This window comes from Gambusia affinis, linkage group LG03, assembly GCF_019740435.1.
Source record: "Gambusia affinis linkage group LG03, SWU_Gaff_1.0, whole genome shotgun sequence".
In the NCBI taxonomy this organism is placed as follows: domain Eukaryota; kingdom Metazoa; phylum Chordata; class Actinopteri; order Cyprinodontiformes; family Poeciliidae; genus Gambusia; species Gambusia affinis.
Genome location: NC_057870.1, coordinates 30,834,316 through 30,860,570, shown reverse-complemented (window position 1 = coordinate 30,860,570; position 26,255 = coordinate 30,834,316). Strand labels below are relative to the sequence as shown.

General features: G+C 37.8%; 3 protein-coding genes and 1 long non-coding RNA gene across 4 annotated transcripts; 1 reads left to right on the top strand and 3 right to left on the bottom strand.

The window, feature by feature from the left end:
• Window positions 1-2,512: 2,512 nt before the first annotated feature.
• LOC122828522 (natterin-4-like) lies at window positions 2,513-5,288 on the bottom strand. The gene is made up of 4 exons (XM_044112140.1): window positions 5,155-5,288; window positions 4,957-4,992; window positions 4,084-4,162; window positions 2,513-3,948 (listed from the first exon to the last, which is right to left on the bottom strand). The coding sequence occupies exons 2-4, from the start codon at window positions 4,957-4,959 to the stop codon at window positions 2,840-2,842; spliced, it is 1,191 nt and encodes a 396-aa protein (XP_043968075.1). The 5' UTR covers window positions 4,960-4,992; window positions 5,155-5,288; the 3' UTR covers window positions 2,513-2,839.
• A 6,534-nt stretch (window positions 5,289-11,822) lies between these two features.
• Window positions 11,823-15,562, bottom strand: LOC122828520 (natterin-3-like). Its single transcript, XM_044112138.1, has 4 exons — window positions 15,433-15,562; window positions 15,222-15,257; window positions 13,405-13,486; window positions 11,823-13,222 (listed from the first exon to the last, which is right to left on the bottom strand). The coding sequence occupies exons 2-4, from the start codon at window positions 15,222-15,224 to the stop codon at window positions 12,075-12,077; spliced, it is 1,233 nt and encodes a 410-aa protein (XP_043968073.1). The 5' UTR covers window positions 15,225-15,257; window positions 15,433-15,562; the 3' UTR covers window positions 11,823-12,074.
• On the top strand, window positions 14,218-14,665 carry LOC122828524. Its single transcript, XR_006370240.1, has 3 exons — window positions 14,218-14,341; window positions 14,430-14,486; window positions 14,566-14,665. It is a non-coding gene; the product is annotated as an uncharacterized LOC122828524 (long non-coding RNA).
• A 1,883-nt stretch (window positions 15,563-17,445) lies between the features above and the next one.
• Window positions 17,446-22,951, bottom strand: LOC122827944 (natterin-3-like). Its single transcript, XM_044111083.1, has 3 exons — window positions 22,823-22,951; window positions 20,078-20,144; window positions 17,446-19,797 (listed from the first exon to the last, which is right to left on the bottom strand). The coding sequence occupies exons 1-3, from the start codon at window positions 22,949-22,951 to the stop codon at window positions 18,692-18,694; spliced, it is 1,302 nt and encodes a 433-aa protein (XP_043967018.1). The 3' UTR covers window positions 17,446-18,691.
• Window positions 22,952-26,255: the final 3,304 nt, after the last annotated feature.

The window sequence follows — 26,255 nt, the reverse complement described above, 5'->3', positions numbered from 1 at the left end:
ATAAAGAGCTTGTAAATCACAATGACTGAGAAACAATAAACTTTAGGGAGTTCACTGGATTTAGATCAACTTTAACGCTAATCTTAATAATCCCAAGGGAACTGTTCGATAAGATTTGCTTTCAATGAATAAAATTGTCTAAAATTCAATTGTCTGATCATAAAACCATAGTTTGGTTGCAAATAGTAAACCAAGGAAGACATAAGATAAGACAATGCAAAAATCAGAAAGCATAAATGGAAGCTGCAGTTGGACACTGTTTTGAGGCAAAGCTTGGGATTGGATGGACTCACTCTGACCCATCTGGACCCCGTGGTAAACCCCGGAGATGGCAGGGGATCTGGACACTCCGTCCTCATAGGAGCGGCTGAGCCGGGCGGTGTACAGGATGTCCATCTTGAACATAAAACCAACCATTTCAATTCTGCAGCGGTGGTTTGGCGGCATGGTGACTCGTATGGTGACAGAGTGCTGCTCCTCCTTTATCAAAGTTTCTCCGTTAGAGCTGTGAAATGAGCGCTCGGTGGTGGCATCAAAATTTCCCTCCATGATGATCGGGATTCCTGCCCTGAATGCTGTTCTCTCTCTGGACCTGAAGAGGGAGCTGGTGTCCCACTGCCGCTTATCCGTCGTTTTTTCCTCAACGTGACTCTTTTTGACGCCGGCCTGCATGAATAGTTGTCGATGACGGCAATTTTTAAGGTCTTCAGAGACTCTTTTATGATTTTTGCAGGATCTGGGTTATAGATCACACTGACCTTACCAAGCTCCGCCCACAACCGACCCACGTGACCGCAAGACACAAACAAAGCCTGGCGGCGTTGTTTCTATGGAAACATGACTCCATTAGCGCTTCATTTCTACCGGATTTTCACAATATATCAGCTACTAGAATGGACAGAGGAACTAACAAGTTCATGTCATCAACTGGGAAGAGGTTACTGGTTTCTCAGTCACAAACTGGTTGCAAACCTGAGGCCAGCAGGTGTCAGTCAGTTATGGTAGAGCTGAACTTTGACCTCAATATGAGAAGCTACAGACTGATAGGAGGAACCAAAGAACTCTGGAAAGGTAAAGGCAAATCTTCTGAAGCTGGGATATAATTCAGCTTATTATCAGAAACACTGATAAATTACACTGCAAACTTACATTCAACAGTCATAACAAGCACTGCTGCAGGAATTACATCCTAACATGACTATGAAACCCATATCAACATCATGCATTAAACATCTTTTTCTGCATCTTTTATCTCATTAAACTTTGCATTTCTAAATTCTTTATTCTAAAAACGTAACTTAGAAAGTGGAAACTGTGGCTGCAAAAAGATATGCAAAAAGAAAAAAATGTACAACCCTACACAAAAGTGTAATAAACTACATTTTAAACATTTAACATCATGTTGGTTTGGACTTTTCAGTTCTCTCTTGTTGTCTAAAATAACCTGAAGATCATCATCTCCCTGCAAAGGAATGAATCGATGTTCCTCTTTTCTGATGTCTAAACGGTGATGGAAACTCAACACATGAAGGTTAAACAAACACAGAACAATGTTTGAAGAGGCCTGACTAGTTTATGATACACTTAATATATTTTAAATAGTTTTGAATCAAGTAGTCGCAGCTAAAACCTGTTAGATGTATTCTGTAAGTCTGCAGGTGTTTCAGAGGATCTGGTATCCAGTCGCCATCAATCTGTCTGACCTTAGATTGATTCTGGTTGGTTAAAAGTTAAACAAACCAACACAAAATATTCAACTTTAATACCTTAATACTTTCTGTGTAATTTCCTAGTAAACATCACCAGAGACATCCAGAAACTTTTTTATCAAAAGTAACCCTGCTTGCACCACAATCTGCATTTGATTTATTGAATCTGCTTAAATACAGAACAAATGTTTCAAAGAGAAAATGTTTTATTCTGAATGCTTTACAAACTCAAAAATGACTAAATATTGCAGTGCAGTTTCACCACATTCTGGGGGAGCATCACTGGAGAAGAAAAGGTTTTTTATTTAGTATAAACTAAAATCTGATTCTGCATTTTTTTTTCAGACAGTCTGGAGATCTGGTTTGTTCTGATTTGTAAGATTTTGGACTTTTAGTTTCATTTACGTTTCTGTTTTAGTCTTTTTCTATGTCGGTATGTTTCCACTAATACACACTGGAGTTATGACGCAACCAACCAGTTTGAGCGGAAATCGTGTTGCTGCCCCCTGCTGAGAAACTGGGGGAATTACCAGAAGCTCTCAGATTTCTATAGCATTGTCTGGTTAAAAATTCAGTGTCTGGCAAAAATGTGTGTAGAATAAAACCAAAACTTAAAAATGGTCGGACAGAATGGGGCTGTTAGAGAACCTGTCAGAAACGAGTGGGAACATTTTGGGTATAAAAAGTGAATCCAAGAAATCAGTAAAAGCTACAAAAATGAACAATAAAGTAAACTTGGCAGGGCCTTTCTGAAAATACTAAACAACACATAAGATATATAGAAAAACATAAAGAAACACAAACATCAATGGATTATGACACAAACGTTTTAAAAATGCATCAAAAATGTTTGGCATAATTTTATTATCTCAGCATTTAAAGCAGCTTTTGTAACAGAATGAGTTTAATCTGAGAGGGCAGGAGATTATATGAGACTAAAATAAATCTAATACTAAACAATAACTAGACAGAGGAAACACAATAAACTAAGATCACTGAAGAAGAACTGAATTTAAGAATATGAGCATAAAGAATATGAATTAAAAGCATAAATGAAGCTGGAGCTCTATATCAAAAGCCTGGTAAAGATGCTAACCACACATTAGCAGCTATTCAACACTCCAGATGTTCTACATGTCTTTAGAAAAGCGTTTGGAGTTGGACAGAGGTTTACATCTTTCCACTTCAGCCCCAATATCTCCAACTTGGACTCCGTGATAATTTCCAGAGATGATGGCTGATCTGGTCTCTCCGTCTTCATAGATGTGACTCAGGCGTGCGGTGAAGGGAATGTCCATTCTGTACCGATAACCAACCATCTTTACCGTGCAGCTGTGGTTTGGTGGTATGGTGAGCTCTAATGTGACAGAGTGGGAGATTTCCTCTGTCCAGGAATTTTCTTTTGTTAATGTATGAGTCGTCTCTGCACTGACTTCAACATGTCCTTCTGCAAGGAGGGGAATTCCTGCTTTGATGTTCATTTTTATACCAACTGCGATGGAGGAGCTGATTTCCCACCGTCTCTCCTCTGTGGTTGTCTTACTCAGAGAAACCGTCTTCATCACATCCCTGCTGCTATAGTTAGTGACAGTAGAGCTTTGCATGGTTTTTGGAGGTTCTTTGAAAATCTTGTCTTTCTTTAGGTGATATTTGACATCAGTGATTAAATCTTCTTCAGCCTTCATGTGGGTCAGAACCTTATAGCTCTTCTTGTACCAATATGCCTTCCCCTTCCAGGGGAGATAGAAACATTTACCTTTCGGATCAACCTTCCCCAATCCGTACTTGTTCTTCCCTACATACATTTCCTCACTGGAGCAGGTTCTGACTGCATTCTGTGGAACAGAACCATAAGAACCTTCCTTCCACTCCAGGATCTCAAAATTATCTTCATTCACAAGGATTTGAAAAGAGGAGGAGAGATGCTCTTCCTTTTTATTGGGGTAGTGGCAGTAGGGGCCTAGTCTGGGGTTGTAAAAACCAGAATGACATCTGACTTTGCAGATGTAGTCGATGCGATCAGTGTAGCTGTTATAAACGGAAACGGATCCGTTAGGAAGGGAACCGTTCCATCTCACCCAGTGCAGTTTTCCTGTATTACTGAACTCTGGGAGCGTCGAGTTAACTGGGATTTCCTGTCTGAACGGAGCCGGAGGCAGAACACGTCGGATTATTGAGACGGACACGATAGGTCTGATTTTAGCATCATCATCCATTGGATCTGGATTCACAGAGGAGACTGTAAAAGAAAAGGACTAGTGAGGTTTTTCACTGTTGGTTTTAAAGATGTTTTACCCTTTCATTTTTTTCTCTATTGTTCAATCAAGAAAAGAATAAAAGTTTTATTCTAAGGTTCAACTCTCCTCCCTCGTACCGTTTTCATCTGGTGGCTGGTTCCTGTCCACATGCTGAACGCTGGAGGAGGAAGCAACCAGCAGCAACAGCAACGGCAACTAAGAGGAGCAGAAATCAAAGTTATCAGGAATAAACATAATATATATATATAATACAGCTTTCCAGCAAATGGTAAAGTTTTTCCTCTTGTGTCTTTTTGTTTGCTAATTATTTAAGGAATGACTAAAATCCAGTCAACAATTTAACTTGAAAGCTGCTGAGAAAACTTAGCAAAAACTATCGAAGGTTCAGAATTGAATTCATTTTAAAAGTCACACAAATTAGTTTCTAAAACACATTTATTTACAAATTCAGATTATTTTTATTATTTAAGGATGTTTTTCTGAACTGAAGGTAATAATTTAATGAGTTTTATGATGCATGAACAGAATGTTGTACATCAATAAACAAAATTAAAATGAGTGAAATAGAAAGCAGTTTTTGTATTATTTCACTTATCAGGGCAAAAGCTGCCAAAGCCAACCTGTAATTGTCCTGTAACCGTTTAGCTTCACTGACCCAAACCCAGTTCCTGCCCGACAGGTAGAGTCCAGAAACTACGTAACTCATTCTGCATGAAATGATACTATCACAGTCACAGCTTCTGCATCAGAAGCTTTCTTAAAATCATCCTTCCATGTCTCAAAAGTCTAATTATTTTTCCCTTTTTGGATTTTTCAACCTGAATGATTTTTTTTCAGATCTTTGTCTGGATTCCAGGTTTTTATGGACTTCTTATCTTTTCTTCTCTTTGTTTTAACTTTTAAAACATTTGTCACCAAGCCGTAAATTATTTAAAATGATTATTTTGACGTCTTTATTGAAAGTACAATCAGCTGTTAGTTTATTTTACCATTTCTGTCCGTGTTTGTCGTCTTCAGAGCAGAAACTGTAGTTAACAGAGAAAAGTCAGTTTTAGTTACAATCCAAAAATAATAACACTAAACAATAAATCTATCTGGATATTTGTTTAATCTAACATCAGATCCAGTTTAAAATCATAATGATGGTCTAATATATTACCTGAGAGTTAAGAAAGTGAACATTTTACCTGATTTCCTGAAGAGTCTTTGATCAGTTGACCAGTTCTCAGCTCTTGGTTTCTTCAGTGGGTGAAATAAACCTGCAGGTTTGTTTTAGATGTAAAATGGTTTCATCTCAGCCTGTTTGTTCTTTAATATCTGATTATCAGGAGGAGGATTTTTCTAAAGAGCCAATCAGAGCTTAATTCAACTCACACAACACCAAATAAAGACACGACTTCTGCAGACACTCAGGATTGGTTGTTGGTTGTTAGCAGCCTCTTCAGGGTCTTTGAGGCGAATCTATTGTTACTCAATGTTCTTTATTTTGCATTAACACATCAAATGAATTAAACTGAAGCAGATAATTGTATAAAACCATCACATTGTTTTCTCATTTCATCACATTAAATCAGATAAAACTATTCCAGTTTAAGTTGAGCTATAAATACATCTTTTCTAAATATTTATATATTAGTGGTTGTTAGTTTAAAGACTCTCACACATCATTTGATCTTTGTAAAGCAAATGATAGAACTTGAAGTGACTTTACCACATCCTTACCACAAAGCTGTGATGTCATCAGAACTGCAAACCTTCCGCTTTCTTGACCAAACGTTAAGATCAAGTTGTCATTAAACTCTTCTTTATCTGTTATTTCTTATGTTATTGTTTTAGCAAATCATATATTATCACAAACTGCATGAACATTTTGAAGTTGCTGAGCAGAAAGTGTGAAAGAAAACATGAGTTGTTAAGTCAGCCATGTTTTAAAATACCAAAGTTTATCTGAAACAAACAACCGTTTAATATTTAAAGTTAAATGAAAGCAGAATAATAAAGCAGTTTGTCGTAATAAACATTCTTTATCTTATTCAAACTTTGCATTTCTAAATTCTTATTTAATAAAACTTAAACCTGTGACTAGACCTACCACATAAAATAAATGAGAAAATATTAACGACCTTTATGGGACTCCAGAAAATAGTTTAAATTATTGCTTTACAAACATTGAAGGATTATTTTGGAAACTGCATAAAATATGTAATAGATGAAACTTGTGAGGTTCTGTTACCTAAAAGAAAAAATTATACAATGCAAAAGTCTGATGATGCATTTTAATGCATTTATAATTGCAGTTGCTTTGTACGTGTTCAGCTCACATATTGTGGTGTTAAAACCTCAAGCTCATTATGAAACATTGTTCTACTTTTGTGCTCTGTGGTTTGTAGAAACAGTGATGGGAACTTGACAGATTAGTTACCTGAATAGACTATGACTGATTTATGTTTCATAACTTTAAAATAGTTTTGAGTCAGTTCACCACTACTAAAGCTTTCAGATGCTGCAGCCTGAAGGTGGTTCAAGGATTTAATCCCCACTCACCAACAGCAGTAGTAGATTATCTGACCTTCATTATGTGAGATTATGTGAAACAACAAACTTTGATTGTTTGTTTTGATGGTTTGGACGTCCAGTTCTGATGATGTTGATGTTGGGAAGCAAATGATCCAGAAAAGAACCTGAAGAAAACCAACCATGATGAGAATCTGAATAAATCACTTTAACACAATTAAAAAACATAAAAGAAAAATGACATTACAATGGAAAGATAAAGAAGTAATAAAACGTTATAATCTAGATGAGAATAATTCTATTATTCAGACGTAGCTCTAAATAAATGAACTGTTAGCTTTGATTTAAAGTGTTTCATTGGTTTTGATTCTGTTGGATGTTTTTCTTAATGTTGCTTTTAACTGAGCACTGAGTTGATAGTGGCTGAAACTTTACTTGTGTAAATAAAGTTTCCTTGTCTTTTTTCTGGAAGTTTGACTGGATTACAGGAAACTGAGTGCAGCTTCTCCATGTTGGGTAATCAGATCAGACTTCAACCAGAAGTCCTGTATTATCAGCTCCTGGGTTGTTTTCAGGTTGGATTCTAGTTTTCTCATTATTTTTCTCCACAGCCACCTCTTACTGGTTCCTCCTGATATCATCCCATTACTTCCCTGGTTTACCTGCTGCCTTTGGTTCTGGGTTTCTGTTTTTGATCTACTCTGGCTCCTTGTGTTTGCCATGTTTTCTGTAAGTTTGTTTTTCATAATTTCTTAATTAAAAGTAAAATATTCCAAAGGATTTTGCCCACTGGGAAGTTTTATCCAAACTACCACTCCAGGTCATGAAGGCATTTGATAAAATTGTGCAATAAAAGTAACATTTAAAATAGAAACCTCTTTTTGTTGATCTTCATGTCTACAGTTATAACATTAGTTAGCATGTTTTGCACTACAACTGCTTATCACCAGGAGATAAAAGAAGTTATGTTACCAAACTGACATGATGGGATCTGTCTTAATGACCAGATGCAGATGAATGGAGAGATTAGAAGAAAAAATGGCCCAAACTTCAGAGGCATTATAATATTAAAACTATATTAAAACTAAGATCAAAGATGTTGAGTCTCTCTAAACATGACAAACGTATCCAAGGTGAACGATGATGCCAGAATAGGTATTTCTAAAATTGTGAATGTTCATAGAAAAACCAAAGGACAAATGAAATATGACAGTTTGGATGTTACACAATGTTTAGACTATTAAGGTGTTGGATGAAAAAGCATGTGAGACACAGTAGCAAACCACAGAGTAGAGAACATTTTAACCAAAGTTCAGGTAAACATTTCAAAACCGTATTTATTTAAATTAATCTGCCAAAAACCAACATTTCAGGGCTTTTATTGATAAGAAACACAATAAAATTACAATTATCTTATAGACATGTTTCTCATCCAGCTGTTGGAGTTTTGAGTGATGTAAATCTTCAGACCAGCTCACCAGCCTGCGTTTTGACGCAGCTCTTCCTGCAGCCGTACTGGTATGATGTTCTTCTTGTGAAAGTCCAGACATGCTGTTTCTGGTGACTAGTGAGTACTGGCTTTACAGATCATCTGAGCAGAAGCTTAAAAGATTCACAGAAAACAAACTCCACTTCTGAAGACGATCCAAATATTCTCAGATGACCAAGTTTTCTTCTGGTACTATTTTAACAAGCTTGTGCAAGAAGAATTTACAGAGAAAATACAAATATTGGACCTTGTCAATGTATTTTTTCCATAGAGACGAGTTAATCAAACCTCAGAAATTCTTTAAAAATTGCCAGTTTGTCCTAATGAAAACATTACCAAATAACCACACATGTTTCTCCTTTATGCTGTTTTTCTAAATGCTGCTATATTTAGGTATAAAAGAAGAACAAAATATTAAACATTAAGGGCACTGAGTATTAAAGTTTCATCTGATGTTGTTCAAACAAAACATGCCGGATCGTTATGAAGCTCAGAGTTACTAACCCTGACCCGTTTACTGGTGTGGCTAAATACTCACACTTTGATTAAACACAAACTTATAGTGACGCTTTTCAAGACCCAGAAAAGTTTGGAGTGGATTAATCAGAACAAGTCAACAGAAGTATCCTTAAAATGTCAGCTCATTTAGATAAATGGGATTTTTCTAAATCACATTTATCTAAGTTCAGACAAAATCCAATCAGCCATTCCTGCTTAGAATAATAAAGCAGTTTGTTGTAATAAATATTCTTTATCTTATTCAAACTTTACTTTTCTAAGTTCTTATTTAATAAAACTTAAACCTGTGACTAGAAAATATTAACATTGCGTTAGTTACTGTAATACTTTCCAAACTGGCTTTTACTTTTAGGGGATTATTTTAAAAAACTGCATAAAATATGTAATTAATCAGTGAAACGTCCCGTCGGATTGGAGGAGTGTGAGGTTCTGTCTGGATCGATTCCTGTCACCTGAATGTAGTAAAAACAATGTAATAAACACTGAAGTCTGATGAAGCACATTGAAGGCAAATACTGTTTAAAACTGTGGTTGCTTTGTACTTGTTCAGCTCACTTGCTGCAAGACTAAAAAACCTCCAGATCGATATCTACCTTCTGACATTATTGGTTTCAGTCCAAACTGCCACGACCTTTCACCCCTTTTATTCAGTTTGTCTCCTAATGAGTCAAACTAAAGGCAGATTGTAAAGTTTGCTGATGACTCTGTAGTTGTGTCTTTGCTGGATGACCTGGACGACCTTGGCTCTGTGCTGACGGCTTTTATAGACTCATTTCTGGACACTAATGTCTCTAAAACCAAACAGATGTTAATTGATTTTAGGAAGACGACCGAGTTTTATCACGGTCAGGCTGTTGAGGTTGTACAACATTATGAACATCTTGGGTCAATCATCAACAACCGCTTGAGGTTAATAACAGATGCAGTCTGTGTCTGCATTAAGAAGTTTCAATGTTTTAATAAAAATGTTTTAATTTGTTTTATCGAGTCAGTTTTAACATTTTCTTGGTTTGAGTTGCTTTTCCTGAAAAATAAACCCCGATTGAACAGATTGTGAGGATGTGTAGTAGAATGACAGGAAGTCTGGTGGATCTCCTCCAGTTCTGCAGAACCGGAGGAACGAGGAAGGCTAAAGCGATCCACGTTGACCCAAATCATCGTCTTCATCACCACCACAGGCTGCTGGCAGATACATGCCGATTAAATGTAACGTAAAAAGATATAAATGTTCATTTATTCCCATTAGTGTCGTCTCATTAATAAGTGGAGAAAAGCCTAAACAAAGTCTGGTGGTTTCTGATTGTAGCTTGTGCTACATGGATGTTTAATCTACATCAAACCCAGTGCTAATGTCATGACCAAACATACATTCAGAGAAAATGGCTCCATTTCCTCCTGCAGTCTTAATGTCGTATCAACAGCTTCTTAATGAACTGAAGAGTTTATCTTTGAACCAAACCAACAAGAGTTTGCACACAGAGTAGTTCAGTGCTTCTCAGTTCCAGCCCTCAGGTCCCCCCACCCTGCATGTTTTAGATGAACCTCTAGAGCAGCTGATTCAAATGATTACATCACCATCAAGTTCTGCAGAAGCCTGTTAATCACCCACATATTCAATCCAGGTGTGAAACACCTAAAACATGCAGGGCGACTGGAACTGAGAAACACTGGAGTGGTTGGACTTGCTTACAGACTTTGAAGATGACAGCATCCAAAGATCCTGGAGAAAACACCAAGACGTCTAACATGAAGCATTCATGTCTGCAGGAATCATTTTCATTTTCTCCTGGGAATGTAACTGTTTTTAAAACACAGTATAAATTAAAATACTGCATAGAAGTGTCATATCTCAGTTAGTAAAACTCACATTATATAGAATCATCAGACCTACTGATATATTCCAACTATTTATTTCTTGTGTTTATGATTATTAAATCTTATAGATAATTAAAACTCAATATTGTACCTAAAACAAAGTAGAACAATGTGAAAAAGGTCATTAAGTTTTAAAGGCATAAATACTGGGGAGTTGATTACTGACAGGATGCAGTTTGATGAGTAAAAAGTGTGTGTGTGTCGTCCAGTTGTTCACACTCTGAGGTTGTAACAGAAACCGTGTTGCTGCCCCCTGCTGTGAAACTGGGGAAACGATCAGATGCTTTCAACGTTTCAACAGAATGGTTGATGGAAATCCGTTTATCAAAAATGTGCTGTGAATATTTTAAAAGTTTTCAAAATTGGTCAGACAGAAAGAGGTTGAGAGAGAATTATTTCATTCTCAATATCATCGTCAAAAAGAGACAGACGTGAGAAAAGCTGCAAACGTTTTGTAAAGCAAACAGAATCAAGAAGCATAAAAAGAGACATTAATATCATTTTAAACTTTCTTCATGAATATTAATGGACAACTCTTTTAATGTTGTTTTACCACTACGACTGAAACAAAGTACATTTTTTGCCCCATTTTTACACCAAAAGTCTGCATCAAATTATAAAATGTTTAATTAGAGATCAGTTTTAATGTCGGGTCATGGTGGATATTTTTGGCTCATATAAACTCTGTTAAAGGGTCTCTGATTGTTTTGGAGTTTTATTTGATTCTAGTTTAATAATTTTGGTTTTTATTTTGATTAAATCAGTTTTGTTTCAGTTCTTAGTGATTCTAGTTTATTTCTCATGTCTAGTTATTCTTAGTTACTCTAATTTAATTGTTTTAGTGTTTCTTTACTGTTGGATTAATTTCCTCGCCCCTGTATCTCTCTCTCTCTCCCCTCCAACCCTGAAAGGGTTAATCAGTTAGCCAATCAGTGAACTCCTTCCAGCCTGCAGGACTTGTGCACCTTTTCTCCTCTCGCTCCTCGCCGGTTCCTACCGTTCTCTCCTCATTCATTCCCTGCTCCTCTCCTTGGATTTATGGTTTTGTTTTTCTCCGACTCCTTCGTTCTCTGAGATTTTTATATGTTGTTTTTTTAATCATGTTTCTTTCATTAAATCTACATCTCAGCCTGCTGCATTTGGATCCATCAACAAACTCCAGGCCTTTTCTAAAAGCCTCAGGAAAACATTTTGCCAATGGAAAACTGAGTCAACGAAATATTCAGAGAAACATTTAAAACTATTTTGACTGTCTCCTGAGAAAACAAAGTTAACTTTATAAATGTCCTTTGATAAATGTTGTCTGTTTGCTTTCTGAATAATAAGTGTGATGAACTGCTAACAAACTAAACCAATAGTTACATGTGTTTTAAAAACAATTCTTTTTAAACAATCTGATTTTATACATTTTGAAAATGAGTTCATGTTATAATTGATGATCAATAATTAAAACACCAAATTCATTTTCATTGCTTACAAGCTTTATTAATGCTAAATAAATTGCATAGAATAACTCACAGGGTACAATGTCTGTTTCTAGATCAACTTTAAATCAGATGATAGTTAATAAAAATGTTTTGGGTTTTTATCAGGATTATATAAAAAGTCACTCCTTTGACTAATAGCATGGTTACATTTTCAAAGAGTGAATAAAAAAGCATAAATGAAGCTGAAGCTCTAAATCAAAAGCCTGGTAAAGTCATGCTAACTTCACTTCAGGAGGTTTTTGCTCTCCAGATATCCTACATCATTTTGTTGTAGGATAAAGCGTTTGGAGTTGGACAGAGGTTTACATTTTTCCACCTCAGCCTCAATATCTCCAACTTGGACTCCGTGATAATTTCCAGAGATGGTAAATGATTTGGTCTCTCCGTCTTCATAGGTTCGCTGGAGGCGTGCGGTGAAGGGAATGTCCATGTTGTACTGATAACCAACCATCTTTACCGTGCAGCTGTGGTTTGATGGAACGGTGAGCTCTAAAGTGACAGAGTGGGAGATTTGCTCTGTCCAGGAATTTCCACCTGAGAAACTATGAGTCGTCTCTGCATTGACTTCAATCTGTCCTTCTGCCACAAAGGGGATTCCTGTTTTGATGGAAGTTCTTATACCGACTGTGAAGGAATGACTGGAGTCCCACCGTCTCTCATCGGTGGTGGTCTTCGTCAGAGAAACCGTCTTCGTCACATTCATTAGGGAAAGGTTTCTAGCAGTAGAGGTTTTCAAGGTTTTTGGAGGATCTTTGAAAATTTGAGCAGTTTGGACGTGATATTTAACATCAGAGATTAAATCTTCTTCAGCCTTTATGTGGGTCAGAACCTCATAGCTCTTCTGGTACCAATACTCACTTCCCTTCCAGGGGAGATAGAAACATTTATCTTTCGGATCAACCTTCCCCAATCCGTACTTGTTCTTCCCTACATACATTTGCTCACTGGAGCAGGTTCTGACTGCATTCTGTGGAACAGAACCATAAGAACCTTCCTTCCACTCCAGGATCTCAAAATTATCTTCATTCACAAGGATTTGAAAAGAGGTGGAACGATGCTCTTCCTTTTTATTGGGGTAGTGGCAGTAGGGGCCTAGTCCGGGGTTGTAAAGACCAGAATGACATCCGACTTTGCAGATGTAGTCGATGCGATCAACGTACTTGATGTAAACGGAAACGGCGCCGTTAGGAGGGGAACCGTTCCATCTCACCCAGTGCAGTTTTCCTGTATTACTGAACTCTGGGAGCGTCGAGTTAACTGGGATTTCCTGTCTGAACGGAGTCGGAGGCAGAACACGTCGGATTATTGAGACGGACACGATAGGTCTGATTTTAGCAACATCATCCTCAGGATCTGGATTCACAGAGGAGACTGTAAAAGAAAAAGAGTATTTATTTTTTTACTTTGTTTCTAGATCTTTTGCCAGATTTTGCTGTTTAATTCAAAGTGGAATAAAGTTCCTTGTTGTTTCTTTACCAGAGGTGACATGCTAACTCCAACATCACATCTCTAACAATCAAACATTGATTCTCAGGAGGCTTCAACCATCTTACCCTTTCCATCCGGCAGCCGGTTCCTGTCCGGGTCCAGAGGACTGGCTGAGGACAGAACCAGCAGCAGCAGCAGCAGCGGCAGCTGAAAGGAGCAGAAATCAAAGTTATTATGAGTTATAAAATGTGACCCTGAAGAAAACAGCATCTTATTTCAATGTATTGGACAAGAATTCACATAAATGAACAGGGTGGGGTTACGATTGTACTTAACATACTGCATTAAAAAGGAACTTACAGGCACTTCAAAGATTAGTTCCTCAAAAATACATACAATTCTCTCCATTTTATACACACACACACACACACACACACACACACACACACCCTCCCCCCCAACAGTCAGTGGATTTTGTCACTGTGGACAAAAAGAGACATTTATTTATTCATCCACGCCACGATGTGGATTCTTCGGCTGTTTGAATATTAATTCAAATAAATGCAAATTAAATAATGTCATTATTATTACAACATTTTATTTTAATCTAAAAATATATGAGAAAAATTATCACCAGATATTTTTGACGCCTTCAGTCAAAATGACAGACAACAAAGATTTTGATTAATATATTATTTATGTTTTTAGACAAATGACCATAAACAGCAGATTTAAATTCTCACTTAGTGGTTAAAACCTTCAGAGTTTCACCGTTTGGATGGACGATGTTTAAATGATGTAAGTGTCACTAAAAGAATTTATTTCTTGAAAAATTTTATGTTTATTTCTAAAAATTAGAATAACGTATTTTAAGTTGTTTGGTTCATGTTTTAAGATTTGTGTTAAATGATTGTATTTTATTTCGACTCGAACTATTTTGTTGGAAGTTATCGCGAGATTTGTGTACATGCGTGAGGCTGCGAGATTTGAATAAACATAGAAGAAGCAGAAGCCTGGAACTGAGCTACACGCAGCAGCCTCGTGTCTCCGGTAGCAGTCAAGGTATTTTATAGTTATGTTCGTAATGTTTTCTGAATTTATTGGTTATGGTGTTTTTACGGTGTTTTAATTACTTAATATTTTGGTTTAGAGTGAACAACGACGAATTAATCTGTTAAAGACCTCCGAAGTGGCAGGCGGCCACGAGGTAACCTTTGTCAGAGCACATGTCATCTGTCTGTCTGTAAATGTATTTATGTCTAAAGTTTTGTCTTTTATTTCTGTAGTTTTCACGGCGTTTAATAAAGAGCCCGTCAAAAGGAAGCCGTGCCAGTGTTGTCGCTTTGGAGTTACAAATGATGTTGGTAGAAACAGCTGGACTGACGGCGCAGCAGAGAAAAAATGATTGAGAAACTTTAGACATTCGACTCAAACATGTTCGGATTAAAAGTTACGAAAAATCATCATTTTCTCAGTTAATCTGACGGGAAACTTCACATTTTCATGGCATTCCTGGATAAGAAATCTAAATATTTTTAAAAGCTGACGGCCCGGTGTCAGTACTCCATTTATGAATTACATGTTTTCAGAAGACTATTCATAATCAGGACAATTAGCTGATTACTCATTAATCATTCACAGATTCAGTCTCTGTCATCATATGAAATCATTAATTTAATGCTTCCAGACGACAAATATTGCAAATCCATAACAAGAAAAGACAGCTGCATCATTTTTTTGTAAATTAGATTTTGTGTCTATAAAGTTTAATTTTGTCTTCTTTGTCTTTTATAATTTGAACAATAAATAATTTTCAAATAGTAAAAAAATGATTCCAGATTTTTAATCAGTTGTTACATGTTTAAAACTTATTTAGCTATTTTTTATTTAATTATTTTTAATTTTCTGGTTAAAAGGACGCCTGGTTGTTGGTTTATTTTACCATTTCTGTCCTCTGAGTTCTTCACAGCGGTGATATCTGCAAACAACAGACACAGATCAGTTTCAGGTTCCAGCCTAAATATTACCAAATTAATCAACCAGTTATTGACCAAACCTAGATGGATATTTGTTTAATCTAACATCAGATCCAGTATAAAATCATAATGATGGTCTAATATATTACCTGAGAGTTAAGAAAGTGAACATTTTACCTGATTTCCTGAAGAGTCTTTGATCAGTTGACCAGTTCTCAGCTCTTGGTTTCTTCAGTGGGTGAAATAAACCTGCAGGTTTGTTTTAGATGTAAAATGGTTTCATCTCAGCCTGTTTGTTCTTTAATATCTGATTATCAGGAGGAGGATTTTTCTAAAGAGCCAATCAGAGTTTAATTCAACTCACACAACACCAAATAAAGTCACGACTTCTGCAGACACTCAGGATTGGTTGTTGGTCGTTGTCAGTTCCCTCTGAGTTTTTATAGTAATTATTCTGCATTAAATCTGAATATTGAAGCAGATATTTGCATGAACTCATCACCTTTAACTCTATATAACATTAAATCAGACTAAACTCGTCCAGTTTGAGGTCATTTAGAGGGTTTTCTAAATGTTCCTCAGATTTTCCTGTTGGATTCAGTAGAATTACCTTTAAACTGTGAATTTGGTCAAACATGTTGGGTTTTCTTCCTCGTGTCTTACAACAGTTTGCTAATGGTTTGTAGGCTCACACAAATCATTTTAGTATTTTAAATATTCACATTTTAGCCCTTAACATAAACTTTATCTAATTTATTTTATGTTTCCAGTCATTATCCTCTTGAAAAAAACATCTCTGTCGTTTTCCAACCTCCTGTCTTCAAACGTTGCTCCAACGTTTCCACATAAACGTTTTTCCTTCTGATACTAATTTATTAGATGCACCAGGCGCTTCGTGCAGCAAATCACCCCTCATTCTACCACATCAGTACCACTAAGTTGTGACTTCCTCTGAAGCTTCCCCATTTTTCTCTAAACGTGTTGATGACCATGAAGCTCTTCTGCACTGGTCTGAGCAACAGATCAGAGATTATCACGCTTGCTGCCCACAAACTGCGCATCAAGCGTGAAAGAAAGCATGAGGTGTGAAGTCAGTTCATATTCATTTTAACTACTAACGTTTATCTGAAACCAAGCATGGTAAAAAAAAATACTTTACCTTATTAAAACAGAATCATAGAGCAGTGCATCGTATTAAACATTTTTTATGTCCTTTATCTCAGACTTTGCATTTCTAAATTATAACTACTTTGGTAGAGTAAACAGTCACATGTGGGGTACCTCAAGGCTGTATTCTTGAGCCATTTTTATTCTATATCTTTATGATCCCTTGAGCTCAGAATATCACACTGATAACAAAAAACCTTGATCATACCCAACTACAGTCCCTCTGTTGGTTTGTCCAAAATATCCATAAGCAGACTGGTTACTTCTGCCTTTTCAGTTCAATCCAGAAAAGACAGAAATTCTTGTTTCAGCCTAAAATATGTCACGGATTCCGACCTGAATAATATATAATATAATAATATATTATTATATTCCAATAATTCAGCAGCTGTTGCCTTAACCACATTCCCAGAATAAAGAGTTTTCTATTTAATCAGGACAAAGAAAAACTGCTGCAGGTTTTTATTTTCACCAGGTTAACCAGCAGCTGCTGCTGGCTGAGTCCTGACCAACACCAGGAACATGGATCACATTACAGCAGCTCTTAAATGGCTGCATGGTTCCCTGTGTGTAACAGGTCCATAACAGAGCTGTTCAAACCAGCTGGACAATCAGATCATTTCAGTCTGTTTCTGTTTTATCTGTTCAAACCAATAAAAAAATGATCGTTTATCAATGAACCCAACAGAAAACCTGATTAAAATCAAATGCTTTGTTTTCTTTCATAAAGAGTGAAGAATAGTGTTTGTGCTGACTTGGAACAGAAATGCCTCATTTTGAAACTTTTGTCATTTTACACAACAACAAATTAAGAGAGAGGAGTTCATGTTGGTTTGGCACAAAAACAATTTTATTTTCAGTGATTAAAAACTTTATTAATGCCAAATAAAATGCATAGAATAGCTCACATAGTAAACTGATAAAACTGTATTTTTACAAGATTCAGTCATCTTTAAATGAGATGATTAACAAAAATACTTTTGTCTGATTTTCATTTAAAAAAACACTCCTTTGTGTAATCATAATTATAGACTTTTGATTATTGTCTTTTAAAATATAGTCTTTTGCTCATAATAATTTCAATAGTTATTAACTTGGATGTAGTGGTAATAAAATAGCAAATCATGGTTGAGTGAGTATCTCAGTTTTAATATCATGGTTTGATATGTTTTTGTTACATTTAAATAAAATAACTAAAACATATTTTTTTACTGTGTAGTGGCCAATGGATGCTAAGATTCCTGGTTGAAATTGTTGAGGAAGATTTTCTGATAACTTTTCCAAATCTGATTTTAAATGTTTTTAGATGTTTTGAGACTCTTCCTTTACTTACCATCCACAGCCACTCTGCCACTGTAAAATAATTCAGTTAACAAAAGGAAACCTGGACTTGTAGATATTATTAACTTAGTGCAGAGCAGCACAGCAAATGGAAAAACAATGCAGAAAAACTGGAGAACACAAAACCACTGCTGACGCTGTTAGGTCTAAATTACCTGAACACAAAGAAGAGACAAGAGTCAGAACTTATTTTTACCTGCAGGGAGAAAACAGTGAGACCCAGTTACAGATTTCAGCCTGAGCTCTGAAGCTTCAGCTGAGTTTTCTCCTGCTTTTATTAGGATTGGGAACACCCTGGTTACAGACAGTGGGCAGCTCTGAAGGAAGGGGAAGCAAAAACAGCTGCACACTCACATGAATACAACTCATTTATAAACTCTTCAAAAGCATATTTCATAAGATAAGACTATAGCTTTGCAGTTCCAGTCATGGTATCCTACTCCTCACTCCTCAGCAGGACGCTTCCCACAGTTTCCTGCAGACATCTCTCAGAAAACAGACAGAGATTCTAACAGTCCTCAAGTATAATGATTAGTATTTATATAGGTTATTATTTTAATTCTATCAATGCTACACACAGACCCGTTACCATAGCGTTACCATTAACTGAACCGGATTCTGCAGCACGTCTACATGTTAAGATTCTCAAAGTCAAGCTAGCATAACTGATCTACTTCCCTGTCCCTCCTTATTTTTTCAATTCAGTGTGATACTTTGCTACTACTTTTTAAAGATATATATATGCAACATTGTCAAAAACAACAGAGGCACGTCTGATACATCAAAAGGCTTGTACCAGAAACATCCTGTATGACTAAATACACTCTTACAACCCTACATATTACATCTGTAGAGATTAAGAATTAAAAAGCATAAATGAAGCTGAAGCTCTAAATCAAATGCCTGGTAAAGCCTTTCCAGTTATGCTTTAGGGGTTTTTCAACACTCTTTTGGAGTTGAACGCGAGGATAGGTCGGCATGTTTCCATTTCAGCCCCAATATCTCCAACTTGGACTCCGTGATAATTTCCAGAGATGATGGCTGATCTGGTCTCTCCGTCTTCATAGATGTGACTCAGGCGTGCGGTGAAGGGAATGTCCATTCTGTACCGATAACCAACCATCTTTACCGTGCAGCTGTGGTTTGGTGGTATGGTGAGCTCTAATGTGATAGAGTGGGAGATTTCCTCTGTCCAGGTTTTTCCATATGAGAATGCAAGAGATATCTCTGCACTGACTTCAACATGTCCTTCTGCAAGGAAGGGAATTCCTGCTTTGATGTTCATATTTGTGCCAACTGTGATGGAGGAGCTGATTTCCCATCGTCTCTCCTCTGTGGTTGTCTCAGTCAGAGAAACTGTGCTTGTCACAGGACTGAGGTTATGGTTGGTAGTGATAGAGCTTTGGAGGGTTTTTGGAGGATCTTTAAAAATTTTAGCTTCATTTGTGAGATAATTGACATCAGTGATTAAATCTTCTTCAGGCTTCATGTGGGTCAGAACCTCATAGCTCTTCTGGTACCAATACTCACTTCCCTCCCAGGGGAGATAGAAACATTTATCTTTCGGATCAACCTTCCCCAATCCGTACTTGTTCTTCCCTACATACATTTCCTCACTGGAGCAGGTTCTGACTGCATTCTGTGGAACAGAACCATAAGAACCTTCCTTCCACTCCAGGATCTCAAAATTATCTTCATTCACAAGGATTTGAAAAGAGGAGGAACGATGCTCTTCCTTTTTATTGGGGTAGTGGCAGTAGGGGCCTTTGCAGGGGTTGTAAAAACCAGAATGACATCCGACTTTGCAGATGTAGTCGATGCGATCAGTGTAACTGTTATAAATGGAAACGGCGCCGTTAGGAATGGAACCATTCCATCTCACCCATCGTAGATTTTCTGTATTACTGAACTCTGGGAGCGTCGAGTTAACTGGGATTTTCTGTCTGATTGGAGCCGGAGGCAGAACACGTCGGATTTTTGAGACGGACACGATAGGTCTGATTTTAGCAACATCTGGTTTCAGGGAGGAGGAAACTGTAAAAAGAAAAAGTAGTATTATTTTTTACTGCTGGCTCTAAAGATTTTCGACCTTTTAATTTTTGCAACAAATATTTGACTGTTATTAATTCTTTCAAGCTTAAAGCTCAGCTCTGGGATGCAAACTTCTCTTTCTTGACCCGAGGTAACATGCTGACTCACTCAACATTGTCACAGAAATGTTTTTTTTTTTTTAATATATATATATATATATATATAAAAATCCAATTTTTATTTTAAGGGTTCAAAGAATTCAACATGCCATATCCCCTCCTACCGTTTTCATCTGGTGTCTGGACCTGAGGACTGGCTGAGGCCAGAACCAGCAGCAACAGCAACGGCCACTAAAAGAACACAAATCAAAGTTATTATGAGTTATAATCACAATTAAAACTGGAAGCAGCCTGTTACGGCCTTGGCAGCTCAGCGCCGGTCCGGCTCCATGTTGACCGGAAGAGCATCAACTCCGGCACCGCCACCTCGTTACAGTCGTCGGTGCTCTTGCGCCGTTCCCACACCGGCCCACTTGGCAACGCATTTGGTGAATATTCCAAATAGCCTTCAGTCCCGTTCAGTACGAGTCCAGTTATTAAAACTTGGCTGACATTTGACCTTCCAGAGCAAAGTTACTGTCACTTCCTGTTTTGTGGCGAAGGTTGGAGAGGACTTCCTGTTGTTGGTGAATATTCCAAATAGCCTTCAGTCCCGTTCAGTACGAGTCCAGTTATTAAAACTTGGCTGACATTTGACCTTCCAGAGCAAAGTTACTGTCACTTCCTGTTTTGTAGCGAAGGTTGGAGAGGACTTCCTGTAGGGTTTGATACATCATGTGTTGTTATCAAGAGTTAGTGGATACAGTTTCAATCTGATGTCATAGACAGGCGAAGCAGGAGCAGTCAACCAATAATCTTCAGGTGTTTCCCTGAGTGGGCGGGGCTTTACTGATGTCATTAACGTATGACACTAATGTGTGCTGCAGTTCTCCCTGATGATGCACAAAATATCTGGTGAAAATCATGTAATGTAGGGGGCGCCCTGGAGTTGAATTTCAGTAAAATCCTATTGGGCTTTTTAGAGGTCAACAAAGGTCATAATCATCCAGTTTGATGCAAATCTGATGATGCATGTATGCAACCGTATGCAAACGGCGAGGGATCGCCACTCTGCCACGCCCACATGGTTCAGAAACCAGCCAGCATTGAGAGTTTTCATCATCATGTTATTTTATGTCACTTTTTGCAGGTTTAAACTGATGCAAATCAAAAAGTAAAAATAAGACATCCAGCAGAAAAAACTGGTGACTTCCTGTTCAAAGTAGGCGGAGCTAAGGTGATGTCACTAATTGACCATGTGAATGTATCTTGTACCTTAAATTTAGCAAATTTAAGGTAGAGTTTTCATATATGGTTAGACTTAAGAAGGTAAATTAATTTGTTGCATAATAAGAGGCAGAGTGATCAGAGAGAATGTGGCTCTGAACAAAGCAAAACTTTAACACAATAAACTGTTTGGATTAAAGTGAAAATGAGCTGAATCCCTGCAGAGAAGACTTTCCAAAAACAATTAATTGTTCAAATTTCACTTCATTTTATTTGTTGCCGTTTGGAAGATTAGTTTCTAAAAGTACGTTTTCTTAGTGTCACTATTCCATATAAATGTGCGGCAAACCAACGGTATTGTAGAGGACCGCACTGGGTTAACGTGGTGAATTTCTCGCTGTCCGACGCATGCTTCAACAAACTCCAGGTCGCTTCAAGTTGTTGCAATCATCCATTTATTCCAACTTTAACAGCCATATTTGAGACTTTACAAGTAGCTACTGACACATACTGACCAGGCTAAACCAAACAATGGCGCCAACAATAAGCGACATTATAGCATGGTCAACAGAAATTATGACAACCACCGTCACACCCGCTTCCTCATACATACTAAACCAGCGCCAATTCTGCTCCATTCATACCTAAGTGACAGTCACGCCCACCTTGACACACCCACCACCGAAGTGTCAACACCTTGTGCTCCTGCCACATCAGTAATTGCTTATTTTGACTATATGGCTCTTACATTCCGGCCCCTAATTATTACAAAAATAATTATCTGAAGTGTCAACACTGTAAGAGACAAACCTAAGAAACAATTATAAATTGCTCCATATCAAATTTATTTTAATCTATCATTTAGAATAAGCAATCAACTAGAGAAAAGGAAGTCACTGGTAAATGGAAAGGAGAGAAAAGTTCGTTAAATGTTCATGCCGTTGCTGCCTCCTGAAGCAGGCACAACTTGGTAATAGGTCTTTCCAGGAAGTTTGTCTTTGTCTTGATGCGAACTGTTCGCACAAGTCCTCTTTTATCTGGAACAATGTTCACAACTCTACCCATTAACCAAGAGTTGCGTGGAGCAGAGCCATCCACGATGAGGACGACATCTCCTGGCAAAAAGTTCCGTCTTGTTCTTTGCCACTTCTGCCGTTCTTGTAGTTTCATTTCTTTCTCCAATCTTTCTTGAAATTTAAACTCATCAAGTTTAGAATCTGCAAGATCCAACTTCAGTTGTGCTCTCTTTTGAGCCAGTTTGAACAACAATTGTTTAAACCTGAGTAGCCACCCAACCATTGTTTTCAATTTATCCCAAGAAGAAACTGAATGAATGAAGTTCATAATTGGATCCACTTGTTCATTGGTGCATGTCGCATTAACAGAAACCAATGTCTTGACCTCTGGATCTTCTGGATCCTCCAGAGCAAAATGACTTATGTCCTCAGGATTTACAGGCCATTTCCATTCAGGGTCCTGAAGAAACTTTGGTCCTAACACCCAGGTGTTAGCCTTCAAGAGAGACTTAGCACTTGTTCCTCTGGATGCCAAATCTGCTGGATTAATACTGGTAGCAACGCACTCCACTGTGAGGGATTTGACAAATTGAGTATCTCTCCAACTCGGTTTGTCACAAAAGTCTTAAATCTCAATCTTTCATTCTTGATGTACTTCAAAACTGAAGTACTATCAGTCCAAAATACTGAATCTTGTAATTCCATTCTTAACTCCTTCTTCAACAGCTTATCCATGCGGCTGGCAACCACTGCAGCAGTCAACTCCATGCGAGGGATGGTGATGGGTTTCAGTGGAGCTACCCGGGCTTTACCCATTACAAATGCACAATGCACTTGTCCATCAGCATTACACTGCAACAGGTAGCTCGCTGTTCCATATCCATTCTCGCTTGCATCACTGAAATGATGTAGCTGAACTTGTGGCTTGTCCAAAATCTTGTGGTTTCAGACATCTGTTAACTCCAAACCGTTCAAGCCGATGAAGTCCTTCCAGCCAGTTTTTCCACTTCTGGACCATATCATGTGGCAAAGGATCATCCCAGCCAACGTGTCTTCTGCTTAGATCTTGTAGAATCCCCTTTGCAACTAAGACAACTGGTGCCAGAAATCCAAGAGGATCATAGATGGAACTTATAATGGACAAGACTCCTCGTCTTGTCAGAGGTCTATCTTTGAGAATGATTTTGAATTTCAGCAGGTCTGATTGTACACACCACTGTATTCCCAACACACGCTCCACAGGTAGATCATCATTATCCATATCCAGGTTCTTAACATCAATTGATCTTTCATGCTGTGGTATTGCAGCAAGAACACTGCGTCGGTTACTTATCCATTTGAGAAGTTGAAATCCGCCTTTCTTGCACAAAGCACGGAGTTCTTGATATAATGAGACAGCTTCCTCTTCTGTGCTCACAGAGACCAAACAGTCATCCACATAAAAGTTGTGAAGCACCGCATCTATGACATTTGGTGTAAACAGCTGCTGATTGTCCTCTGCACATCTTCTTAGTGCAAAACATGCACAGTTTGGAGATGATGTAGCTCCAAAAAGATGTGCAACCATTCGGTACTCCACCAGATGCTGATCATATTCTCCATTTGGCCACCAGAGAAATCTCAGCAGATCAGAGTCAGATGGTGGGACTCGGACCTGGTGAAACATGGCCTCAATATCCGCTGTGATAACAACAGGTTCCTTTCTGAATCTAGTGATGACACCAACCAATGAACTGGTGAGGTTTGGACCTTGTAAGAGTTGAGTGTTTAAAGATTTTCCTCCAAATGCTACACCACAGTCAAACACGACTCTTATCTTTTTCTTGTGAGGGTGATATACTCCATGGTGTGGTATATACCAAACCCTCCCATCACACCGTTCAAGATTTTCAACTGAGACCTTTTCAGCATAGCCCTTGGAAATTATATCATTCATGAAGTTAGTATAATCAGAAAGAAATTGATGGTTTTTGGTAAACTTCCTTCTGAGATTCAAAACACGCTGTTCAGCCAATTTCCTATTGTTGGGCATTTTCAGATCTTTGTGTCTCAGAGGTAAAGCAATGGTGTAATGTCCCTCTTCCAGCTTAATTGACTCTGTAACTAGCTCCATGAACTGATTATCTTCTCTGGACCATCCAGGTTGTTCATCGCGAGAACATTCAGGAAAATCAACCTTCAGTTGTTGTTGCCATAAATTCTCAAGTCTTGACACAGAAATTCTGTTAACAGTAACCGTTGATTGTAGCTCTCTTGTGTCGACATCACAGTCTCCTCTAAGAGGTCCATTCACTGTCCACCCAAGAATTGTTCTAACTGCGTAGGGGCCTCCATTTTGGCTTCGGATGACATCCCATGGCTCCAGCGCTTTAGGCACATTGGTCCCAATAAGCAAATCAACTCCTGAATTGATTTCAGTTATCCTCAAATTTTTCAGATGTGACCATGTTTCAACATCTTCTTGGTGAGGGATGTTGCTGTTATGAACGGGCATGCTTCTCTGTGTGAATAGGTCAGGTAATTCACAAAAGATGTCTTCATTCAACCCAGCAATTTCCAAATCTGACACAATGTTGCTTCCAACCACCCTTTCTTGACCCATTGTCCGTAAAAGGATGCTTGTATGTCTCCCAGTGACATATAATCTGTTCATCAGTTCTTCAGTGCAGAATGAGGCAGAGCTTCCAGGATCTAAAAACACATATGTTATTATCGTCTTCTGGCTCTTTGTAGACTTCACTCTAACTGGTAAAATAGAGAGAGTACAGCCATGCTCACCGGCCCCAGTTAGACCACTGGATTGAGCAGAGATGGAGGCACTTCCACTTGTTGTCTCCACTTCCTTCTTCTTATGGACTGGACCAATTTCCTTTTCTTTGGAGAAGACATGAAGCATGGTGGGATGTCTTAAGCTACACACTTTACAGTGATGTCGCCTTTTACAGTCCTTGCTGATGTGCCCAGTGCATAAACAGCCAAAACACACCCCTTTTTCTTTCAGAAATGTCAACTTCTCCCCATGTGTCCTCTTCCCCAGTAGAGGGCATGTGTCCAAAGAATGTCCAGCTCCACAAAATAAACAACTCTTTATAACAGCTGTCTCTTGTCCCTTCTTTACTTCAAAGTCAGCTTTCTTCTGCATTTCTCCAACAATAGTAGCAAAACTACTTCCTTTCATCTTTAATCGCTGCTGTGATTTATAGATTCCTGCATCCTTTTTTGGTCTAGATAAAGAATCTTGAATATCACCAAAAAGTGGATCACTGGCGATCTTCACTTGCCTTTCTACAAATCGAACAATATCACTGAAAGTTACTCTTCTTTTGAACTTCTCTTGCAAATCACACACCTCATTTCTCCATCTGTCCCGCAGTTTAAAGGGCAGTTTTTTGATGATTGCTTGCATGTTGGCAGGAACATCCAACTCATGCATACAGCCATTGTTTTCCATCACATTACAGCATTCTCTGAGCAGAAAGCTGAATGCTTGTAAAGCCTTTACATCTTCTGTTTGCAAAGCTGGCCATGACAAAACTTTATTCATATATGCAGCAATTACTTTCAACGAACAACCAAAATGTTCTTGAAGTAGAGATTTAGCTTTAACATATCCAGAATCACTAGGCATATGAACACAGCTTCTCACTAGGTCATGAGGCTGGCCTCTAGTGTACTGCTCCAAGAAGTATAAGCAATCTTTGGCACTATGCGCCTTTGATTCAATACTGTGTTCAAAAGCTGTCATGAATGTCTTAAATTGGAGTAGATCACCATCAAATATTGGTATGTCTCGTTTTGGCAGAAAAAATAAAGATTGTTGATTTACAAGCAAGTTTGTAATTTCATTTTGCCTTTCCAATACACTTAACAGTTGTTTATTTTCATCAACTGATAATGAATCTTTATGACGTGATGGTTGTAGCTGAGCTTGATGTAACATTCGGTCTGTTGGAACTTCAACTTGTGTTGTTTTTATCTTCACCTGGTCAGTTAATGTGTCTGGATTTTCTTTAACTCTTGTGTCTTTAGGTCTTGCACCCAAATAAGAATAGGACTGAAAGGTTGGAGCTTTATCATAACAATCAGTTCCTGCTGCTGTAGGTACAAATGTATCTGCATC

Excerpts from the sequence above, each read along its gene's own strand:
- LOC122828522 (XM_044112140.1), bottom strand. Across the intron at positions 3,949-4,083 it reads CCAGCCACCAGATGAAAACG|TCTCCTCTGTGAATCCAGAT; the intron begins GTACGAGGGAGG and ends TTTCTTTTACAG.
- LOC122828520 (XM_044112138.1), bottom strand. Across the intron at positions 13,223-13,404 it reads CCGGCTGCCGGATGGAAAGG|TCTCCTCTGTGAATCCAGAT; the intron begins GTAAGATGGTTG and ends TTTCTTTTACAG.
- LOC122827944 (XM_044111083.1), bottom strand. The coding sequence starts at position 22,951 with ATGGGTAAAGCCCGGGTAGCTCCACTGAAACCCATCACCATCCCTCGC. Across the intron at positions 20,145-22,822 it reads GAATGGAATTACAAGATTCA|TGGCCGTTGCTGTTGCTGCT; the intron begins GTATTTTGGACT and ends GTGTTCTTTTAG. Across the intron at positions 19,798-20,077 it reads CCAGACACCAGATGAAAACG|TTTCCTCCTCCCTGAAACCA; the intron begins GTAGGAGGGGAT and ends TTCTTTTTACAG.